Here is a 15,981-nt window from a genome sequence, read left to right as displayed (position 1 = left end):
ACCTTTTGATCCGGCAGGTTAAAAAGAAATTCCCGGTCAAAGCGGCCAGGTCTCCTGAGCGCAGGGTCGATGGAGTCCAGTCTGTTGGTAGCACCAATAACAACGATTTCCCCCCTGTTATCCAGTCCATCCATGAGTGCGAGGAGGGTGGACACAATGGAACTAGAAAAGAAAGAGGCAGGATAGGTGCTGAAGCTGGCCCACCCATGCCATCCACGATGGCATCAGCAGCACAGATGCCATTCTCAATGACCTTCCCAGAGCATAGCAGCACACACTTCCATTTAGCTCTCGGTTTTGGGAACGCTTGCCAGTCACGAAAAAAGGGTTCATTTCCTATTTGTGCTGAACTAAATCATCCAAGGCAGAGCATTATGGGAAGGAAAAGAGGGGGATTGGGAACCAAGCACCCCCCTCCCAGGCATGGCCCCTACCAGTTTTACACCCTACATCCCACACACTGCCACCACCTGAAACAAGCCCCAAGTAGGACAAAAAAAACAAAGGGCCTGTCTGTTCTTCCTTCCAATTTCCAGAGTGAAATTGAGACAGCTTGAAGGTCCCTCAAGACTCATAGCGAGGCCTGGTCTGCTCCGCCCCACTCTGCCCCTGCCGAGGAGGACACAAGGATCTGAGAGGACCTGGCCTCATGCTGTCCACCATGCTGGCACTGACATCAGTGATCTGTCAGGAGCTCCTCCAGACAGACCTCACTGCCCCACACTGGCTTCACACACAGAAGGACAATGCTCCTGCTGCTGACCGGACAGCTCCCCCTAGACTCACCACTTAAGGCAGGGGAGAGGGGCATCACCCAAACTGGCCCCACGTTACTCCACACTCTCCTCTTCTGCCCTGTCCTGCTCCCCCCTCTCCCATCAGCCCCCTTTTAGCTCCTTTGGAGTGTGGACCTCTGAGGGCCAGTAAAATAAGCTATCTCCTAGAACTCAAAGACTGACTCTCCCAGGCTGTAACATAGGGAGCTAGGATCTCAGTCCAAGTAACCTGACTTTGAGAAGACAGTCCTGAGTCTGCAACCTAAACTCCACCTCTGAGACTACGATAAGTTAGCTCTTGGGAGGGTGGGGGTTGCTTTTTTCTCTCTCTGCAGCACACACATGCCCCCCACATACATACATGCACACAATGTACCCACCCACATACATGTACACATGTACTCACACACACATGCCCCAACCCCACACACACATATGCACACGCACACCCAGCAGGAGCATGACCACAGCTGGCTGGAGCCACAGATGCTACCCCATCACTCGGCCTTACATTACAGTCAGGTCAAGCCCCTAGACAGAGACAAGCTGCAATCTGGGTCCAGGGTAGGGATTTCTGCACCCACCAAGTAGACTGACAAACATCCCATGAGCCCACAGGCACAGCCAAGGAAGATGCTTCTGAACCCAGAACTGTCTGTGGCCCAGTGAGCACCGGGCATGCCCCAGGCTCTCTGATCCTACCCCTAACACAGGCTCAACCCTACTTGACCCCGACAGCAGCTGCCAGCCTGGCCCACCGATGGCATCCAGGGGGCAAATGACAGACCCAGGAGCTGGCAAGATGGTCCCTCAGAACACTATGGACCAACAGCTAGCGAAGGTGGCCAGCACCAATTATGCTGCTTCTCCCTGCACAGAACCATAAACCCCTAGAGGCCAGGGAGGGAGGTTTCTCATGGTTAGCCAAATTCCTCAGCCCAGGTTACCTGTGAATCTGGTCCTGTCTGCTAGATCGAACCGGAGCCAACCCATCGATCTCATCAAAAAATATTATTGAGGGTCTCATCAGGTAGGCCTAATGGAAGAAAAGTCAGACGGTGAGCACCTCCAGATCGACCCAGAGGCAAAGATCCAAGCCTCTGCTACTCATCGACTGCCCCGACACCCTAGGCCCCCTCCAGGCCCCTGAGCAGACCCTGGGCTGTGGAGGCATCCCTCATGTGGGCCAGGGGCTCCAGTTTCTCCAGCTGCAACACAGGCAGACTCTACCGACATCTATCAAAGTCTTAGCCTTTACAAAAAGCACCGGCATCCCAAGGACCAGTGAGGTGGGCATTATGAGCAACATGCTGCCGTGTGGCAAACACACCATCCCCCCATTCTCTGTATGGGAAGCCCCCCACCAGGACAGCTATGCAGGATCTGAACTTAGATCAGCTCTGCCCCAGGCTCCATCTCCTCTCTCCATTGCTGAAGGAAAGCCCCCTTGCTGCCTGTCAGCTGGAGTCGGGACGATGTCCGAAGCCCTCTGCTCTCATCCCTAAGGCCATTCTATAGGAACGCCAGGCCCACACACAAGTGGGAAGTGGGAAGGGTGCTCTCTGAGACTAACCCTACAAGGGGTCTCCGAGCCTCTGCCTGAGCATGGAGTCCTCCAGGGAGGGGCACCTGCCCATCCCACACTGGGACTGCACCCAAACTACCCCCACTCCTAACTTGCTCTCTGGGGCTAATTCTTTTCAAATGCCATAAAAGCTAGATAGCAGCCCCTGAGTCTTCACTACTTCCTCTAGGATAACTATGCACAGCTCCCTCCTGAGGCTTTGCACCATCTTGGTCCCCTCTCCTCTGGACTCGCTCCAGGCCAGTGGCCTTACACTGAGGAGGCAAGAGCCACACTCAGCACCCTGGGACAAGAGGATGGAGGGGCTCTCACCTCCTTATTCCTGGAGCTCTGGGAAGCCCAAGATCAGATTAGCTTCTTGGACTAACATATCACACTGTTGTCTAAGGCATCTCGCTGTTTTTTCAATAAACTACTTTCTAACCACACCTCCTATCTTTTGTATGTGGGCAAGTCAATTCACCAGCGTGGAACTTTCTATTTTTCGTGATTAAGTTTCATCTTACAGGGCCTTTCTAGACCCTTCTGGGCATGGACTCATCCAGTGGGTTAGCTCTCCCTGCCAGCTGGCTGTCACCTGCGAACCTGATGACAAACCATCTAGGCCTTTATCATCATCGCTGATCAAAAGGTTCAGAGAACATACAGACCCCTGGGGCCCTCCCCTGGAACATCACCCCTTAAGGACTAGTGTTTTTCCTTTCCAAAGGCACAGCATGAGACCCTTGATCAGATGCCTCTCTGTGCGTCTGCAGAGCTTAGCACAGGCCCTGGCACAGGGTAGGAGCTTGATGTTCACTGAGTGACTGAAATGCCCAGATTCTGCTCCAATGTAGATAGGTGACCGCCCCAATCCACCTGCTGAGTGATCCTGGAGCAAAGGGCACAGGGTTTGGCCTGGCTGCCCACAGGCAGGGCCTTGCTGAGCCCTGCTTCCCTTTCTAGGCTTTTGCTGTCCCTGCCTGATCCCCTGCAGGGGGCCGAGGATTCTCCCCATTACATCAGCTGGTTGGCAACTTCACCCACGAGGGTCGCCTCCCCTCTCTAAGAGAATGAGGTCAGACAACCCCATCCCTTCGCAGCCCACAAACTCAGACAGAAGGCTGACCCTCACAAGCCACATGGCAGCCCAGTCAGCTTGACCAGCCAGCACAGGCCCAAGAGTCTGAAGGGCCTCCCTACACCCTAGAGAAGGCATCAGAGGTGGGACTGAAGTGGGTGTGTGTGTGTGAACAGAACACTGAATGGCAGAGAGGTGAATTACAGACCACACAGTGTCCTCCCCCCAATCTCAGGACCCTTCCTGAGGTCTCCTAAGTAGGGGCTCACTCTTCCCCTAGTCTCTTTGTGGGGCTACCAGATGCCCCTTGCCCAGAGACACACATGCTCCAGGCAAGCTTCAAAGCCCCACCCTGGGCCAGATAAGGCCTTCCATCACCTGGTCAAAAAGCAGCCGAAGCTGCCGCTCAGATTCCCCGACCCACTTGCTCAGACAGTCAGCTCCTTTGCGCATGAAGAAAGCCACCTTCTTGTCTCCCTGGCTGCACTCATTGGCCAGTGCTCTGGCAACCAGGGTCTTACCAGTGCCGGGGGGACCATAAAACAAGCAGCCCCTGTGGAAGGAAAGAAATGAGGTTGTGCATTAGCCAGAGAAAAGGTTGCAATGAGCGCTTGCACGGGGAGAGAAGGGATGAGAGAGTGAGCCTCCAGTCAGCGAATGCTCAGTAGGTAGCTGACCGGCCCTCTGCACATCGTACCCACACAGCCCACAGCAGCGAGGCCAGCACCTCACACAGCTCACAGGGAATAGGGCCAGTGAAAGATAGCATCCCTCACCTTCTCTTACCAACAGGACCAGAGGCTTCACCTACCTGGGAGGCTGAATTTTGAATTTTTCAAAAATTTCAGGATACAGAAGTGGAAACACAACCATTTCTTTTAGTGCATGAATGTGATGGCTCAATCCTCCGATACTGTCGAAACGCACCTGGGGAAGAATGAAGGGAAAAACGCCAGCATGTGAGCATCAGCGCTGTGGTCAGGCATGCCGTGTAAGCAGCCATGTGAGCATGAGTCCAGAGAGCCTCCCCAGAAGCCCTACCAGGTCCTACCACCCACAGGGGGCAGGGGGGATGGGACGGCACCAATGAAACAGTGCACTTAAAAATCACAAGTGTTGTCTTCTCTTAAAAAGCTTCCAGCGTGGGCTGACGGAATCACAGTCACTGTTCTCTATGTGGTTCCCCTGAGGGACAGATCCTCCATCTAAAGCTTCTATGTCAATGGCCGTCAGGGACAACAGTCTGTCATTCTGCTTTTCTGTGGCTCTTGCCTTTTCCTACCTGTAGAAGACTAGAATTATTCTTTGAAAATTTGACAAAAGTCATTTATAAATCCTTCTGGTCTCAGGATTTGTTAGTCCTTTGGGAGTTCATTTAATACTTGTTCAATTTCTTTCTTCTGAGTTGGGGTTATCTAAATTTCTTGTTCTGTTAACCTGGGTATTAGATAATTTTAAATATTCACGCACTCCATTTAAGTTGCTTATTTTACTGGCATATAATTGAGCAAAATAGCTACTACACCTTTCTCTCTCCTTCATTTGTTGTGAATTCTCATTTTGCAATTTAGTTGCCTTCTTTTTTATAAAAATCAGATTAGCAAACAATTAGAAACAGTCTGTTGGAGTGATTTTGTTAATTCAGTGACTCTTTTACTTTCAATTTTATTAATCTTTAATTTTCAAGATTTTTGTTTCTGATTTTTAATTGGGGCTATTTAATTTGTTGATATCCTAGGTTTTTTGAGACATGTTCATTATTAAAACCACCAGAAAAGCCCTACAAAAAAAGAAATGTGGACCTGTATATGGATAAAGAAAAACTAGAATCATTTCCAATAAGATCAGGGGTAAAGCCAGAATGTCCACTCCCAGTACCATTGTCTGACTGAGTCCTAGAAATGAAAGGTGAAGAGTGAAGGGAAAGGACAAAAGGGGAAGGAAAGGGTTCAGAGAACATGCATAAACAACATACAAAATTATCACTTCTTACAAAAGATATGATTTCCTTAGAGAACCAAAAGAGTCAACTGAATAGTCAACTTCAGCAGAGTTGAGGATATAAAATAAATCCACGTAAACCATCAGCATTTCCATGTATTACCAACAAAACTCATCCAGAAGACAAAGAAAAAGTCCAGTTAAAATCACTACAGAAGGTATAAAATAGTTGGGAGTCCACCTAACAAGATACACATAGGATCTATATGAATTAAACTATAAAGCTATTTAAAGAAAAACAGACCTAAATAATTAGAAAAATATTAATTGTTCATGGATGTCCCGCCAGGGACATCCATGGTGAAAACCCATCAGAGCCATCCCACCACGTCTTGTACAAAGGACTTGAAAGGACAACTGCGATGCCAATTCTCAGTCTCAGTGCCCACATGCAGGACATGCGCAGCTGTGCCAATTGTTCATTGGTAGACCAAACCAGTTTTTATCCTGGAAATTTCAAGACACATCAGTTCGACTGAACAGCTTCATTGACAAAGTACAGTTTCTGCAAGCCAACAAGAGGAAGGAAAGACTTTCAAACAGAAAGGAAAGATTTGAATATTCTTAATTCCAACTATTCTGCACCTGCCAGAAACCACAGAACCAAGTGGAATAATGTGCCACAAAGACCAAAGGAAATAGAGCCACAGCCTTTAAGCTCTCTATGACCCCCAGATCCAGGCTTTGGCCAAGGTCTGCCAACCTTCCCTCTGCAGCATTTCTCCACTACACCACCCCCTCCCATCTGACCCTGCCCCTGCCCTGATGCAGACCCTCACCCCATCTCAGCTGCCTCAGTTCTCACCCCACTCCAGTCCATCCTCCATTCAGCCACCAAAAGGATTCTCCTAACGTGCAGATCTGAACATGTCACCCCCTCCTCCATAACCTCCAGTGGCTCCACAAAAAGCCCCTAGTGATGCAGTGCCCTCCTCCACAGACATATCCCAACTCCCTCCTCCCCTGCTGCCTCCATGTCTGGAGCACTCCCTTTACCCACCCCCACACTGGGACAGACATGTCTCTCATTCAATACCAGCATCTTGAGGACAGAGCCTGATTTTGCCTTTCCTTGTGTCCCCAACCCTCAGCACTGCACATGGCACACAGTCAGCATTTAATTGATGCTGACTGACTGCCAGGCCAAGCCTCTCTGTCTCCAGCACGAGGGAAAAGGCAAAGGAGGAGCAAGGGACAAGACCCAGCAGACAATGACATGGAAAAGGTCTCAAAGAAGGAATTCCAGAGAGGTTCCTGCGCTTTGGTCTCTAATTCCACAAAGAACATGGAGTCCACACAACAAGGAAGGACCACAGGGGTCACCAAGCCATGAAGAAAAGTCTCAGAGGGAACAAGTGAAACCAACCCTTGCAAGTCTTAGAGGGAGGGGAAGGGAGCAGAGCCCAATTCTACAGCCCAGGGCAAGGACGGAAGCAGGGACAGCCCAGAAGGGGCTGGGCCTGGGTGCAAGAGGCAGCAGGGAAATTAGAAGGAAACTCCAATTCAGGAGAGTAGCATACATTCCAGGAGACCGCAGAGGTTTCCCACCAAGTGTCGGGCCTTCTCGCGGCTGCTGTCCACCCTCCTTCCTATCAGGCTTGCAATGGGACACACGAGGCACCAAGCAGCTGCCCTGAGGGCCACATGAGAAGAGTCCTGCCTAAGCATAGAGGGTCCGGACCAGATGAGGGAGGAGCAGAGGAGGCGGCCAGGGACATCCATGGTGAAAACCCATCAGAGCCATCCCACCACGTCTTGTACAAAGGACTTGAAAGGACAACTGCGATGCCAATTCTCAGTCTCAGTGCCCACATGCAGGACATGCGCAGCTGTGCCATAGAACCACTTCTTCCTCAGCCAGTTTGTGGTGCTGCCCTAACTGTCCTTGAAGAATACACACATTTCCTCATCAGGATGCCTGGGCTCTGCCCCTCCAGAACATCCCACCTTCTCTGGGTACTCCTGAGGCAGGCCACATGTCTCTGGTGTCCTCATGATCCCACAGCACCTTTCCCCAGCACATGCAGTCGTGGTCTCCAGCTCTGGCTTTTCAGGAACGCAAGGGAGGGTGGGAAAGGGGCAGTGAAGAGGATTGGCAGACACACCACGGAGATGAGAATCTGCCCACGGAAGGAGCTACTCTCAGAGGTCAGGGTCTTGGCACAGGCACAGTTTAATGTGATGGTGACCTCTAAAGCAGGATTGATCACAGTAGAATGGGAAATCATGGAAGCCAAGAGGGTGGATTCTCTATTAGAGTAAAATCAAACAGTCCATGAAGAACACATCTGGGAGAAAAATCCAGAAGGCCTAAACATAAGGACACCCAAGAAGAAGCTCCCAACTGTCCATGGTGGCACCATTTGGCAGGCCAGAGAGAAATCAACTCAAAAAGCACATATTACACGTCTACCACATACAGGGGCATTAAGGAATAAAAGGAATGATGGAGACCAGTCACTGACCTCTTGTGGGAGGCCCCTTGGTCACTACAAAGTGATCCAGAAGGTTCTTCTGAAATTTCTGCCTCCTAGGAAACGGAGATGCAGGTGGAACAAAGCAGCTGAAGTGGGGAGTAGGTGAGGGAGGGTTGGCAAGCTTCGCTTAAGACAAGGATGCAAAGGCTGCTCAGGAAGGGCTGAGGAGGACAGACATCGGGGCAGTGGGGCCAGTCAAACATGAAAGGCATGGATTGCAGCGGGGAGAGGGGAGACCAATGAGGACGTAATTGGGGGTATAAACTATGGAAAAGACAGAGACGGCACAAGATCTGTCAAATGCCCAAAAACAGGTGACGCAGACAAAGGCAAGGCTGAGGATGCATGACATTTCCTCAGTAGGAAATGGGACTTTTGGAAGAGGTCCAGGGGAATCCTCAATAGGCTGAGAGGCCCATGGAATACAGCAGATGTGCTTTTAGGCTTAGGGAGCCACAGATACTTAGGAAAAAGGACATGAAAGGATTTCAGGGGAGGACACGGTTCCAGGAATTGTTTATTAAAGAAAGACTCCTCAGGTTTCTCACAGAAGTGGGACCAAAGACTTGACTCTACATCAGTTTCACTCTCTTTCTGTAATATGTTGCTGTTTGTCCGTTTTCGAAGAGGACCAACGACCTCGCAGTCATGTCTTGACTTGCACAGGAATTAGACTGAAGTGAAGGAGGGCTGCACAAAGCCATCGGCCTCATTCTCTCCTCCAGTCATCAAAGTCCAGGGGCAGGACAAAAGTCAGGACAACGTGCAATGGCCCAGGAGCCAGTGGATGACCTTGGTGTCTTCCATGTCTGACCAAGCTCTAAGAGCTCCACAGTGCCTGTTTCAGCGGCCTTCATGGCCATTAGAACTAATTGTTCTCATCGGCCCATTTAGCCAGTGGACGTCTTCACCCTCCCAACTCACCAACGGGTCTGAGGCCTGACAGTTAGCCTGAACCTTTCCACAGAGACAGTTTTACCGTGATGTGGCCACTGCACCCATTACAGTTTCTTGAAGCCATGAGTGAATCAGGTGCCAAATAGGCACCAAAGGTGGATAGCAGCCCTGAAAAGTCCTCCCACCACAGGTGCTCTTCCTCTCTGAATGCCTCATACAGGAAGAGAGTAGACGATTTTGGCTGGACTACAGAGAGGATGAAAAACAGTATGAGGTAAGGCTGGAATAAAGAGTGATGCCAAATCATGGAGTGTCCCTGAATGCTAGCAAAAGGAATCTGAACTCAACTCCAGAAGTAACAGAAACCCCCGAAGAAATTTCAGCAGGGTAATGAAATGATACGATCAGATCCACAGGGAAGAAACAGGATACTGGCGATACGAAAGATTTTGGACCAGGCAGAATGTAGAAGCGAGAATCACTTTTGGGAGGCTACTGCCATATCCAAGGAGACAACGATGAGGGTCTAAAATGGGGTGGTGGCAGAGGAAATGGAGAAGGGGCTGGATACAAGAGATGTCAGTGTGGAAGAATCTCCACCTGTGCTGTGAGAGAAGACAGAAGAAAAAAGGATAGGAGAATGCCCCACTACCCTCTCAAACCCATGGACTCTCCAGGATAACATCATCAAGTACCTCGTCTTCTTGGACGCTCTCTTCTCTCTAGGCCTTCACGATATTGCCAGTTCTTCCCCATCTAGACATTCACAGGCTCTTTCACTGTGTCTTCATCTGAGCCATCTCCATGGGGCTCTGGGCTGGGCCCTGTACTGTTTCTCTGGGGTACTTCCTCAGCTCCCGTGGATATGCTGATGATTCTCTGATCTACCTGAACTGCCCTAGCCTCTCTGCTGACCTCCAATCTTTCATCTCCAACTGGACATCCAGGAGACAGTCCATAACAGAACTCATCATCTTTCCCCCTAAACCTTCTCTATACACCTTCCCTATGACTGTCAAGGGTACCACTATCCTCCCAGGGCCCAGACTCCTGAACTAGAAGTCATCCTGGACTCCTTACTCTCTCTCACACTCCCCTCCCTGTGTTCAATATACTGCCATGGCCTGCTGTTTTCACTTTTGCAGCAACTCTCTAAAGCACACCCTTCTCTCCTCTGACAATGCCACCACCCTGCTCTAGGCTTTCATAAAAAAAAAAAATCAAATTATTAGTATCAAAAAGGAAAAAGGGTGAATGCACAACCAAAGAAGATGAATTTAAAGAGTCAACAGCTTGCTAGAGGAGAGCCCCTCCCAAAAAAAACACTGAAGAAAATAACACCTTGAAAAATAGACTAACTCAAATGGCAAAAGAGCTCCAAAAAGTTGGGGGCAGCTAGGTGGCACAGTGAGTAGAGCACTGGCCCTGGAGTCAGGAGGACCTGAGTTCAAATCCGGCCTCAGACACTTGACATGTACTAGCTGTGTGACCTTGAGCAAGTCACTTAACCCCAATTGCCCTGCCCAAAAAAAAAAATTAGAATGGAGCAAGTAGAAGCTCGTGACTTTATGAGAAATCAAGAAATTATAAAGCAGAACCAAAAGAATGAAAAAAATGGAAGACAATGTGAACTATGTCATTGGAAAAACCACTGACCTGGAGAATAGATCCAGGAGAGATAATTTAGAAATTATTTGACTACCTAAAAGCCATGATCAAAAAAAGAGCCTAAACATCATCTTCCAAGAAATTATCAAGGAAAACTGCCCTGATACTCTAGAACCAGAGAGTAAAATAGAAACTGAAAGAATCCACTGATCTCTTGAAAAAGATCCCAAAAAGAAAATTCCTAGGAATATTGTAGCCAAATTCCAGAGCTCCCAGATCAAGGAGAAAATACTGCAAGCAACCAGAAAGAAACAATTTGAATATTGTGGAAGTAGAATCTGGATAATACAAGATCTAGCAGCTTCTACACTAAGGGATCGAAGGGCTTAGAATATGATATTCCAGGTCAAAGAAGCTAGGATTAAAACCAAGAATCACCTACTCAGCAAAACTGAGTATAATACTTCAGAGCAAAATATGGACTTTCAATGTAACAGAGGACTTTCAAGCATTCTTGATGAAAAGACCAGAGCTGAATAGAAAATCTGACTTTCAAGTACAAGAATCAAGAGAAGCATGAAAAAGGTAAACAAGAAAGAGAAATCATAAGGGACTTACTAAAGTTGAACTATTTACATTCTTACATGGAAAGATGATATTTGTAACTCATGAGACCTTTCTCAGTATTAGGGTAGTTGAAGGGAATATATGTATGTGTATATGTGTGTGTGTATGTGTGTGTGTGTGTGTGTGTGTGTGTGTGTGTGTGTGTATAGACAGAGGGCATAGGGTGAGTTGAATATGAAGGGATGATATCTAAAAAAAAATAAAATTAAGGGGTGAAAGAGGAATATATTGGGAGGAGAAAGGGAAAGATAAAATGGGTAAATTACCTTACATAAAAGTGGCTAGAAAAATCCATTATAATGGAAGGGAAGAGAAGGTAGGTGAAAGGGAATGAGTGAACCTTGCTCTCATCAGATTTGGTTTAAGGAGGGAATAGCATACACATTCAATTGAATATCCTACCCTACAGGAAAGTAGGGGAGAAGGGGATAAGAGGGGGAGATGATAGAAGGGAGGGCAGATTAGGGGAGGAGGTAGTCAAAAGCAATTAATTTATTTATTCAGTGCCATAACAAGCTACCAAAAAATTACTTTTTAGAGCCACAAAAATATAATAAAATTCACCTGGAGGAATAAAAGGTCAAAATCAATAAAAATAATGTAAAGGGGGACCACCAATACCAGATCTCAAATTATATTACAAAGTGGTAATCATCAAAACAATTTGGTACTGGATAAGAAACAGAGTGACTGATCAATGGAATAGATGAGCATAATAACCTCATGTTTGATAAATCCAAAGATCTCAACTACTAGGGCAAGAACTCACTATCTGACAAAGACTGCTTGGAAAACTAGAAGTAATCTGGTAGAAAGTAGGCTCTCTCATGCCATACACTAAGATAAGCTCAAAAAGGGTACATGATTTAGACATAAAGGGTGTTGTCATAAATAAATGAGTGTAAAATGGAAAAATAATGCCTATAAGATCTATGTAGAGGGGAAGAGTTCATGACAAAACAAGAGATAGAGAAGGTCCTAGGAGGTAAAATGGATAATCTTGAATACATAAAATTAAACAGCTTTGCAGAAACAAAACCAATGCAGCCAAAATTAGTAGGAAAAATTTTTACAGTGTCTCTGATAGTCTCATTTTTTAAATATATTGGGAACTGAGCCAAATATATAAAAATAAGAGGCATTCCCTAACTGATAAATGGTCAAGGCATATGAAGAGGCAGTTTTCAGAGGAAGAAATCAGGCTATCAATAGTCACCAAATAAAAAAAAAAACCACTCCCACTAAAAAGCAGAGAAACAAATCAAAACTTGACCAACTCAAACCCATCAGATTGGCTAAGATGACAGAAAAGGAAAATGACAAATTCTGGAAGGTCTATAGGAAAATAAGACACTAATGTGTTACTGGAAGAGCTGAGAACTAGTCCATCTGTTCTGGAGAGCAATTCCCTTTGACCCAGCAACACCACTACTATGTCTATACCCTAAAAGAGCAATGAAAAAGGAAAAGGACCAATAGATACAAAAAACTTCATGCAGCTCTTTTTGTGGTGATAAAGTATTGGTGACTGAAGGAATGGATGTCCATCAACTGGGGTATTTCTGAACATGTTCTAGTATAGCAATGTGATGGAATACTTTTGTGCTGTAAGAATTGAATGGGATGGTTTCGGAAAAATCTGGGAAGACTTATATGAAACTGATGCAAAGTGAAGTGAGCAGAACCAAGAGAACATTGTGCACAGTAACAGCAACACTGTAACAATGATCAATTGTGAAAGGCTTATCTACTTTGATAAATACAATGACCAAAGACGATTCCAAAGAACCTATGATGAAAGATGCTATCCACCGCCAGAGAACTGATGGCCTCACAGTACAGATAAAAGCATATTTTTCCTTTATTTTTCTTGCTTTTTTTTTCTTTTCCTAGAACATAGCAGAAATGTTTTACATAAATTCATGAGTATAATGGCTGGAAGAGAGGGAGTAGGGGTGGAGAATTTAAAACTCAAAATAAATATGGGTGGGGGGCGCGGTGTGGAGAAGTCTAACTATACCTGCCTCTCTTTTCATCACATTCTGATGGCTCCCTCTGGCCTTCAGAGTCAGATATAAAACTCCACTTGGTGTTCCAAGCCCCTCCTGTCTTCCTAGCCTTCCCACCTAGCTCATCTCTTTACTATCCCCCTCACCTCCCACACCTGGTCTGTGTCCGTAACAACCCTCCAATACAACCCTTCAGCCCTCCAGCCTAGACTGTGGCAGCAGCTGCTGAGGGGTCTGCCTGCTTCCATCTCTCCACACACCAGTCCATCCTTCCTTGATCCTCCAAGCTGACTGTGTCACTTCCCTGCTCCCTGTGACCTCCCCAAATCCTCTGTTTTTAAAGCCTTGCTCCTTCGCCAGCCTCTTCACTTTCCTCTTCCCCATGTTTTCTGTGGTCCCATGACACCGGGCCCTTGCAATTACTTGTACGAGATGCTCCACCCCCCACCTAAGTGAGTTTTCCCTGACTACTCCCCTCCTGGCTTCCTCCCTTCCACATAAGTTCCTTTCCTATGAGGGTGATCTCCAATTTGTTTAGCAGAAACCTTATTTGTCCATAGTGATTCGCACGCTGCCTCCATTAGACGGTGAAGAGTGCTGAGGGCACAGACTGTCTTTTCCTTTTCTTTGTATCCTTGGTGTTTAGCCCAGGGTCTAGCACCAAGGAAATGTCTAATAAATTCTTATGTCTAATAAATGTCTTAATAAATTGCCAAAAAATGTTTTTCCTAAGATGCAAGTTTGATGATGTCTCTCACCCATATTCAAAAGTGTGTAGTGACTCCCAGTCAAGTAGCGGACAAAATTCCTCTACATGGCATTTACAATTCTTTGCAGTTGGGCTCCAGTCTCCCCAGCCATCCACCAACACCCTTCCCTGTGTGTACTCCACAGGGCTTCTGGCTGCTTCCCCAACCCTGGCCCTGGAGAGGCTACTTCGGTGAGTTTTCATGAGATGGCATGGGGGGGAGCACCCTGGGCTGGGCCTCCCTAGCCCACCTCAAAGACTGAAGGAGACAGACAGCACATGTGAAGCTCTCTGCACCCCTGGAGGACCCACTGAAATGCCAGCTAGCCAGCATTAACCAACCAGCTCTCACCATCCACGCCAGCCACCAGGCCTCACTTCCACGCGCATCATCCTCAATGGTCTCACTTGGGAGTCCTGTACCCGAGAGGGGAAGCAACATGCATGCAGCCACAAAGGAAAGACCAGAGAGAGGTCCTGAATCCCCTTCACTGAGAGGTTTGGCCACAAGGGAGGCACCAGGACTTCACTGAGGAGGGGAGCACAGCGAGGAACCTACCGATTTGTCAAGTATCATTGGGTCAACATCTGCCAAGCTGGCACCAACTTTGACACGTTCTCGAAGAATACCGCTGGCTAAATCTTCTGCTCTAAAGTTCATTGGCAAACACCTGAGGGACAGAAAGAGGCCTGGTAAGACACAGTAGGGAAGACCACCACCCTGTGGGCTCTCTTAAACCCAGGACTAAGAGGCTCAATATCAGGTCCAGGCATGTTGGGCTCTCATTTGAAAAAGTGACCCAAGAAAGATGCCTGAAGAGCCAGGACATTTTCTGACCAAACTGAGGGAGCAACTCCCACATTTTCCCCCAACAATTAAAAGGAAGAGTACACCTCATTCCTGGAGGCCAGGGTCAGCTCCTGAAGAGCAAGAGCGTTTGTCCTGAGCCATGTATTCAACCATAAAATGCAAAGTGAGTCCAGACTGCGCCAGAAAAAACAGAATGTGCTTCTAATTACCTGAGTGAAGTATTTGGTCAGTCATTAGGTACTGATAGAAAGACACTGGAAATACAATCTGGGAGATCTCTGTCCTTCTTAGAAAGAAAGCCCTGGTGAGAAAGGCTTGGTACACTTCATAGCTCAGTCCACCCCAAATGACCTGCCTGGCTGCCCTTTCTCCCAGAGGCCTTTCCTGACTCCCCTAAACTCTCCTATCAACATCTCTGTACCCTCAGAGGAAGCCCTGGTCAGTCACCTCCCTCCCTCCACAGGACACTTGGGCAGGCCCCTCATGGTCAGCTTGAAAGCCCTGGGGCTGTGGGACGTGCTCCAGAACAGATCGAAAGAATGATTTTCAAGGTTGGTTTCTTCTATAAAATTCCCTCTCAGCCAGAAGCCTAACTAATATGGACTTGGCTGTGGGCATCTTTTTGGGGTCCAGCACCAACAGTCTCCTTCTACAATCTTAATGGTCTCTGCCAAGCCTACGTTTGCCTAAAATCTGCTTAGCAGAACAAGTCAAAGATACTATCTTTAGAAAAGTAAGCACCAACTACTTTTGGCCCAAAAGTCTCTCCTAGGGCAAACAAAGGCCAAGAAGAGAAACTCTTGAGAGCTGATGCTTCTAAGTGTGTGTAAAGCTATGGATACAGACACATCTCAACAGTCACAGTGGTCACTGCCACTCAGAGAGCATCCTAAGGTATATAAGGCTCTTTATCTGAGTTAGCAGCATATATGATCCTCAGAATCACCTTGTGAGGTCGAAGCTATTATCAGCCCCCTCTGAGGCTAGCCCAGGGACCCCGACTTCCATCCCTGCATCCCTCCCCAAAAGCTCCCATTCTCCCCTTCGGAATGGGGTTTCCTGCACCCCCAGAGGGGGAGTCAGCACTAGATGACCTCCTCAGCTGCCTCGAGCTCTACAATCTGATGGCTCCAGACCCTTCTGAAGCACACAGTCCATGCAGATTCCACCCCTCAGCCTTCTGGCCCCCAGAGCCTGAGGTCCAGGAGGACCCCAAGAGTTTTGCTGCCCTGGGTCTAACCATCAAACACTCCTTAAGGGAGCTGGGGAGTTCCCAGCTCCCGGTTAATTCCTTCTATCAGATCAAAAACCAGCAGGCAGGAGTTGACAGGAGGCAGAGAATAAGAAATGTTGCCAACTGAGGCCAGACCCTCGCTCGAGCT

General features: G+C 47.7%; 1 protein-coding gene across 2 annotated transcripts in view; it reads right to left on the bottom strand.

The window, feature by feature from the left end:
* ATAD2B (ATPase family AAA domain containing 2B) overlaps positions 1 to 15,981 on the bottom strand; it is a 98,851-nt gene that overhangs the window by 45,784 nt on the left and 37,086 nt on the right. For both annotated transcript variants that reach the window (XM_036750876.1, XM_036750877.1), the window contains exons 10-14: positions 14,348 to 14,459; positions 4,233 to 4,348; positions 3,800 to 3,974; positions 1,724 to 1,812; positions 3 to 162 (exon numbers count right to left, since the gene is read on the bottom strand). In XM_036750876.1, the coding sequence (XP_036606771.1) occupies positions 3 to 162; positions 1,724 to 1,812; positions 3,800 to 3,974; positions 4,233 to 4,348; positions 14,348 to 14,459 (652 nt within the window). The remainder of the gene's footprint in view (positions 1 to 2; positions 163 to 1,723; positions 1,813 to 3,799; positions 3,975 to 4,232; positions 4,349 to 14,347; positions 14,460 to 15,981) is intronic.

Source organism: Trichosurus vulpecula, chromosome 3 (assembly GCF_011100635.1).
Source record: "Trichosurus vulpecula isolate mTriVul1 chromosome 3, mTriVul1.pri, whole genome shotgun sequence".
Taxonomy (NCBI): Eukaryota; Metazoa; Chordata; class Mammalia; order Diprotodontia; family Phalangeridae; genus Trichosurus; species Trichosurus vulpecula.
The sequence above is the reverse complement of the archived record's forward strand: the minus strand, read 5'-3'. Positions and strand labels throughout refer to the sequence as shown.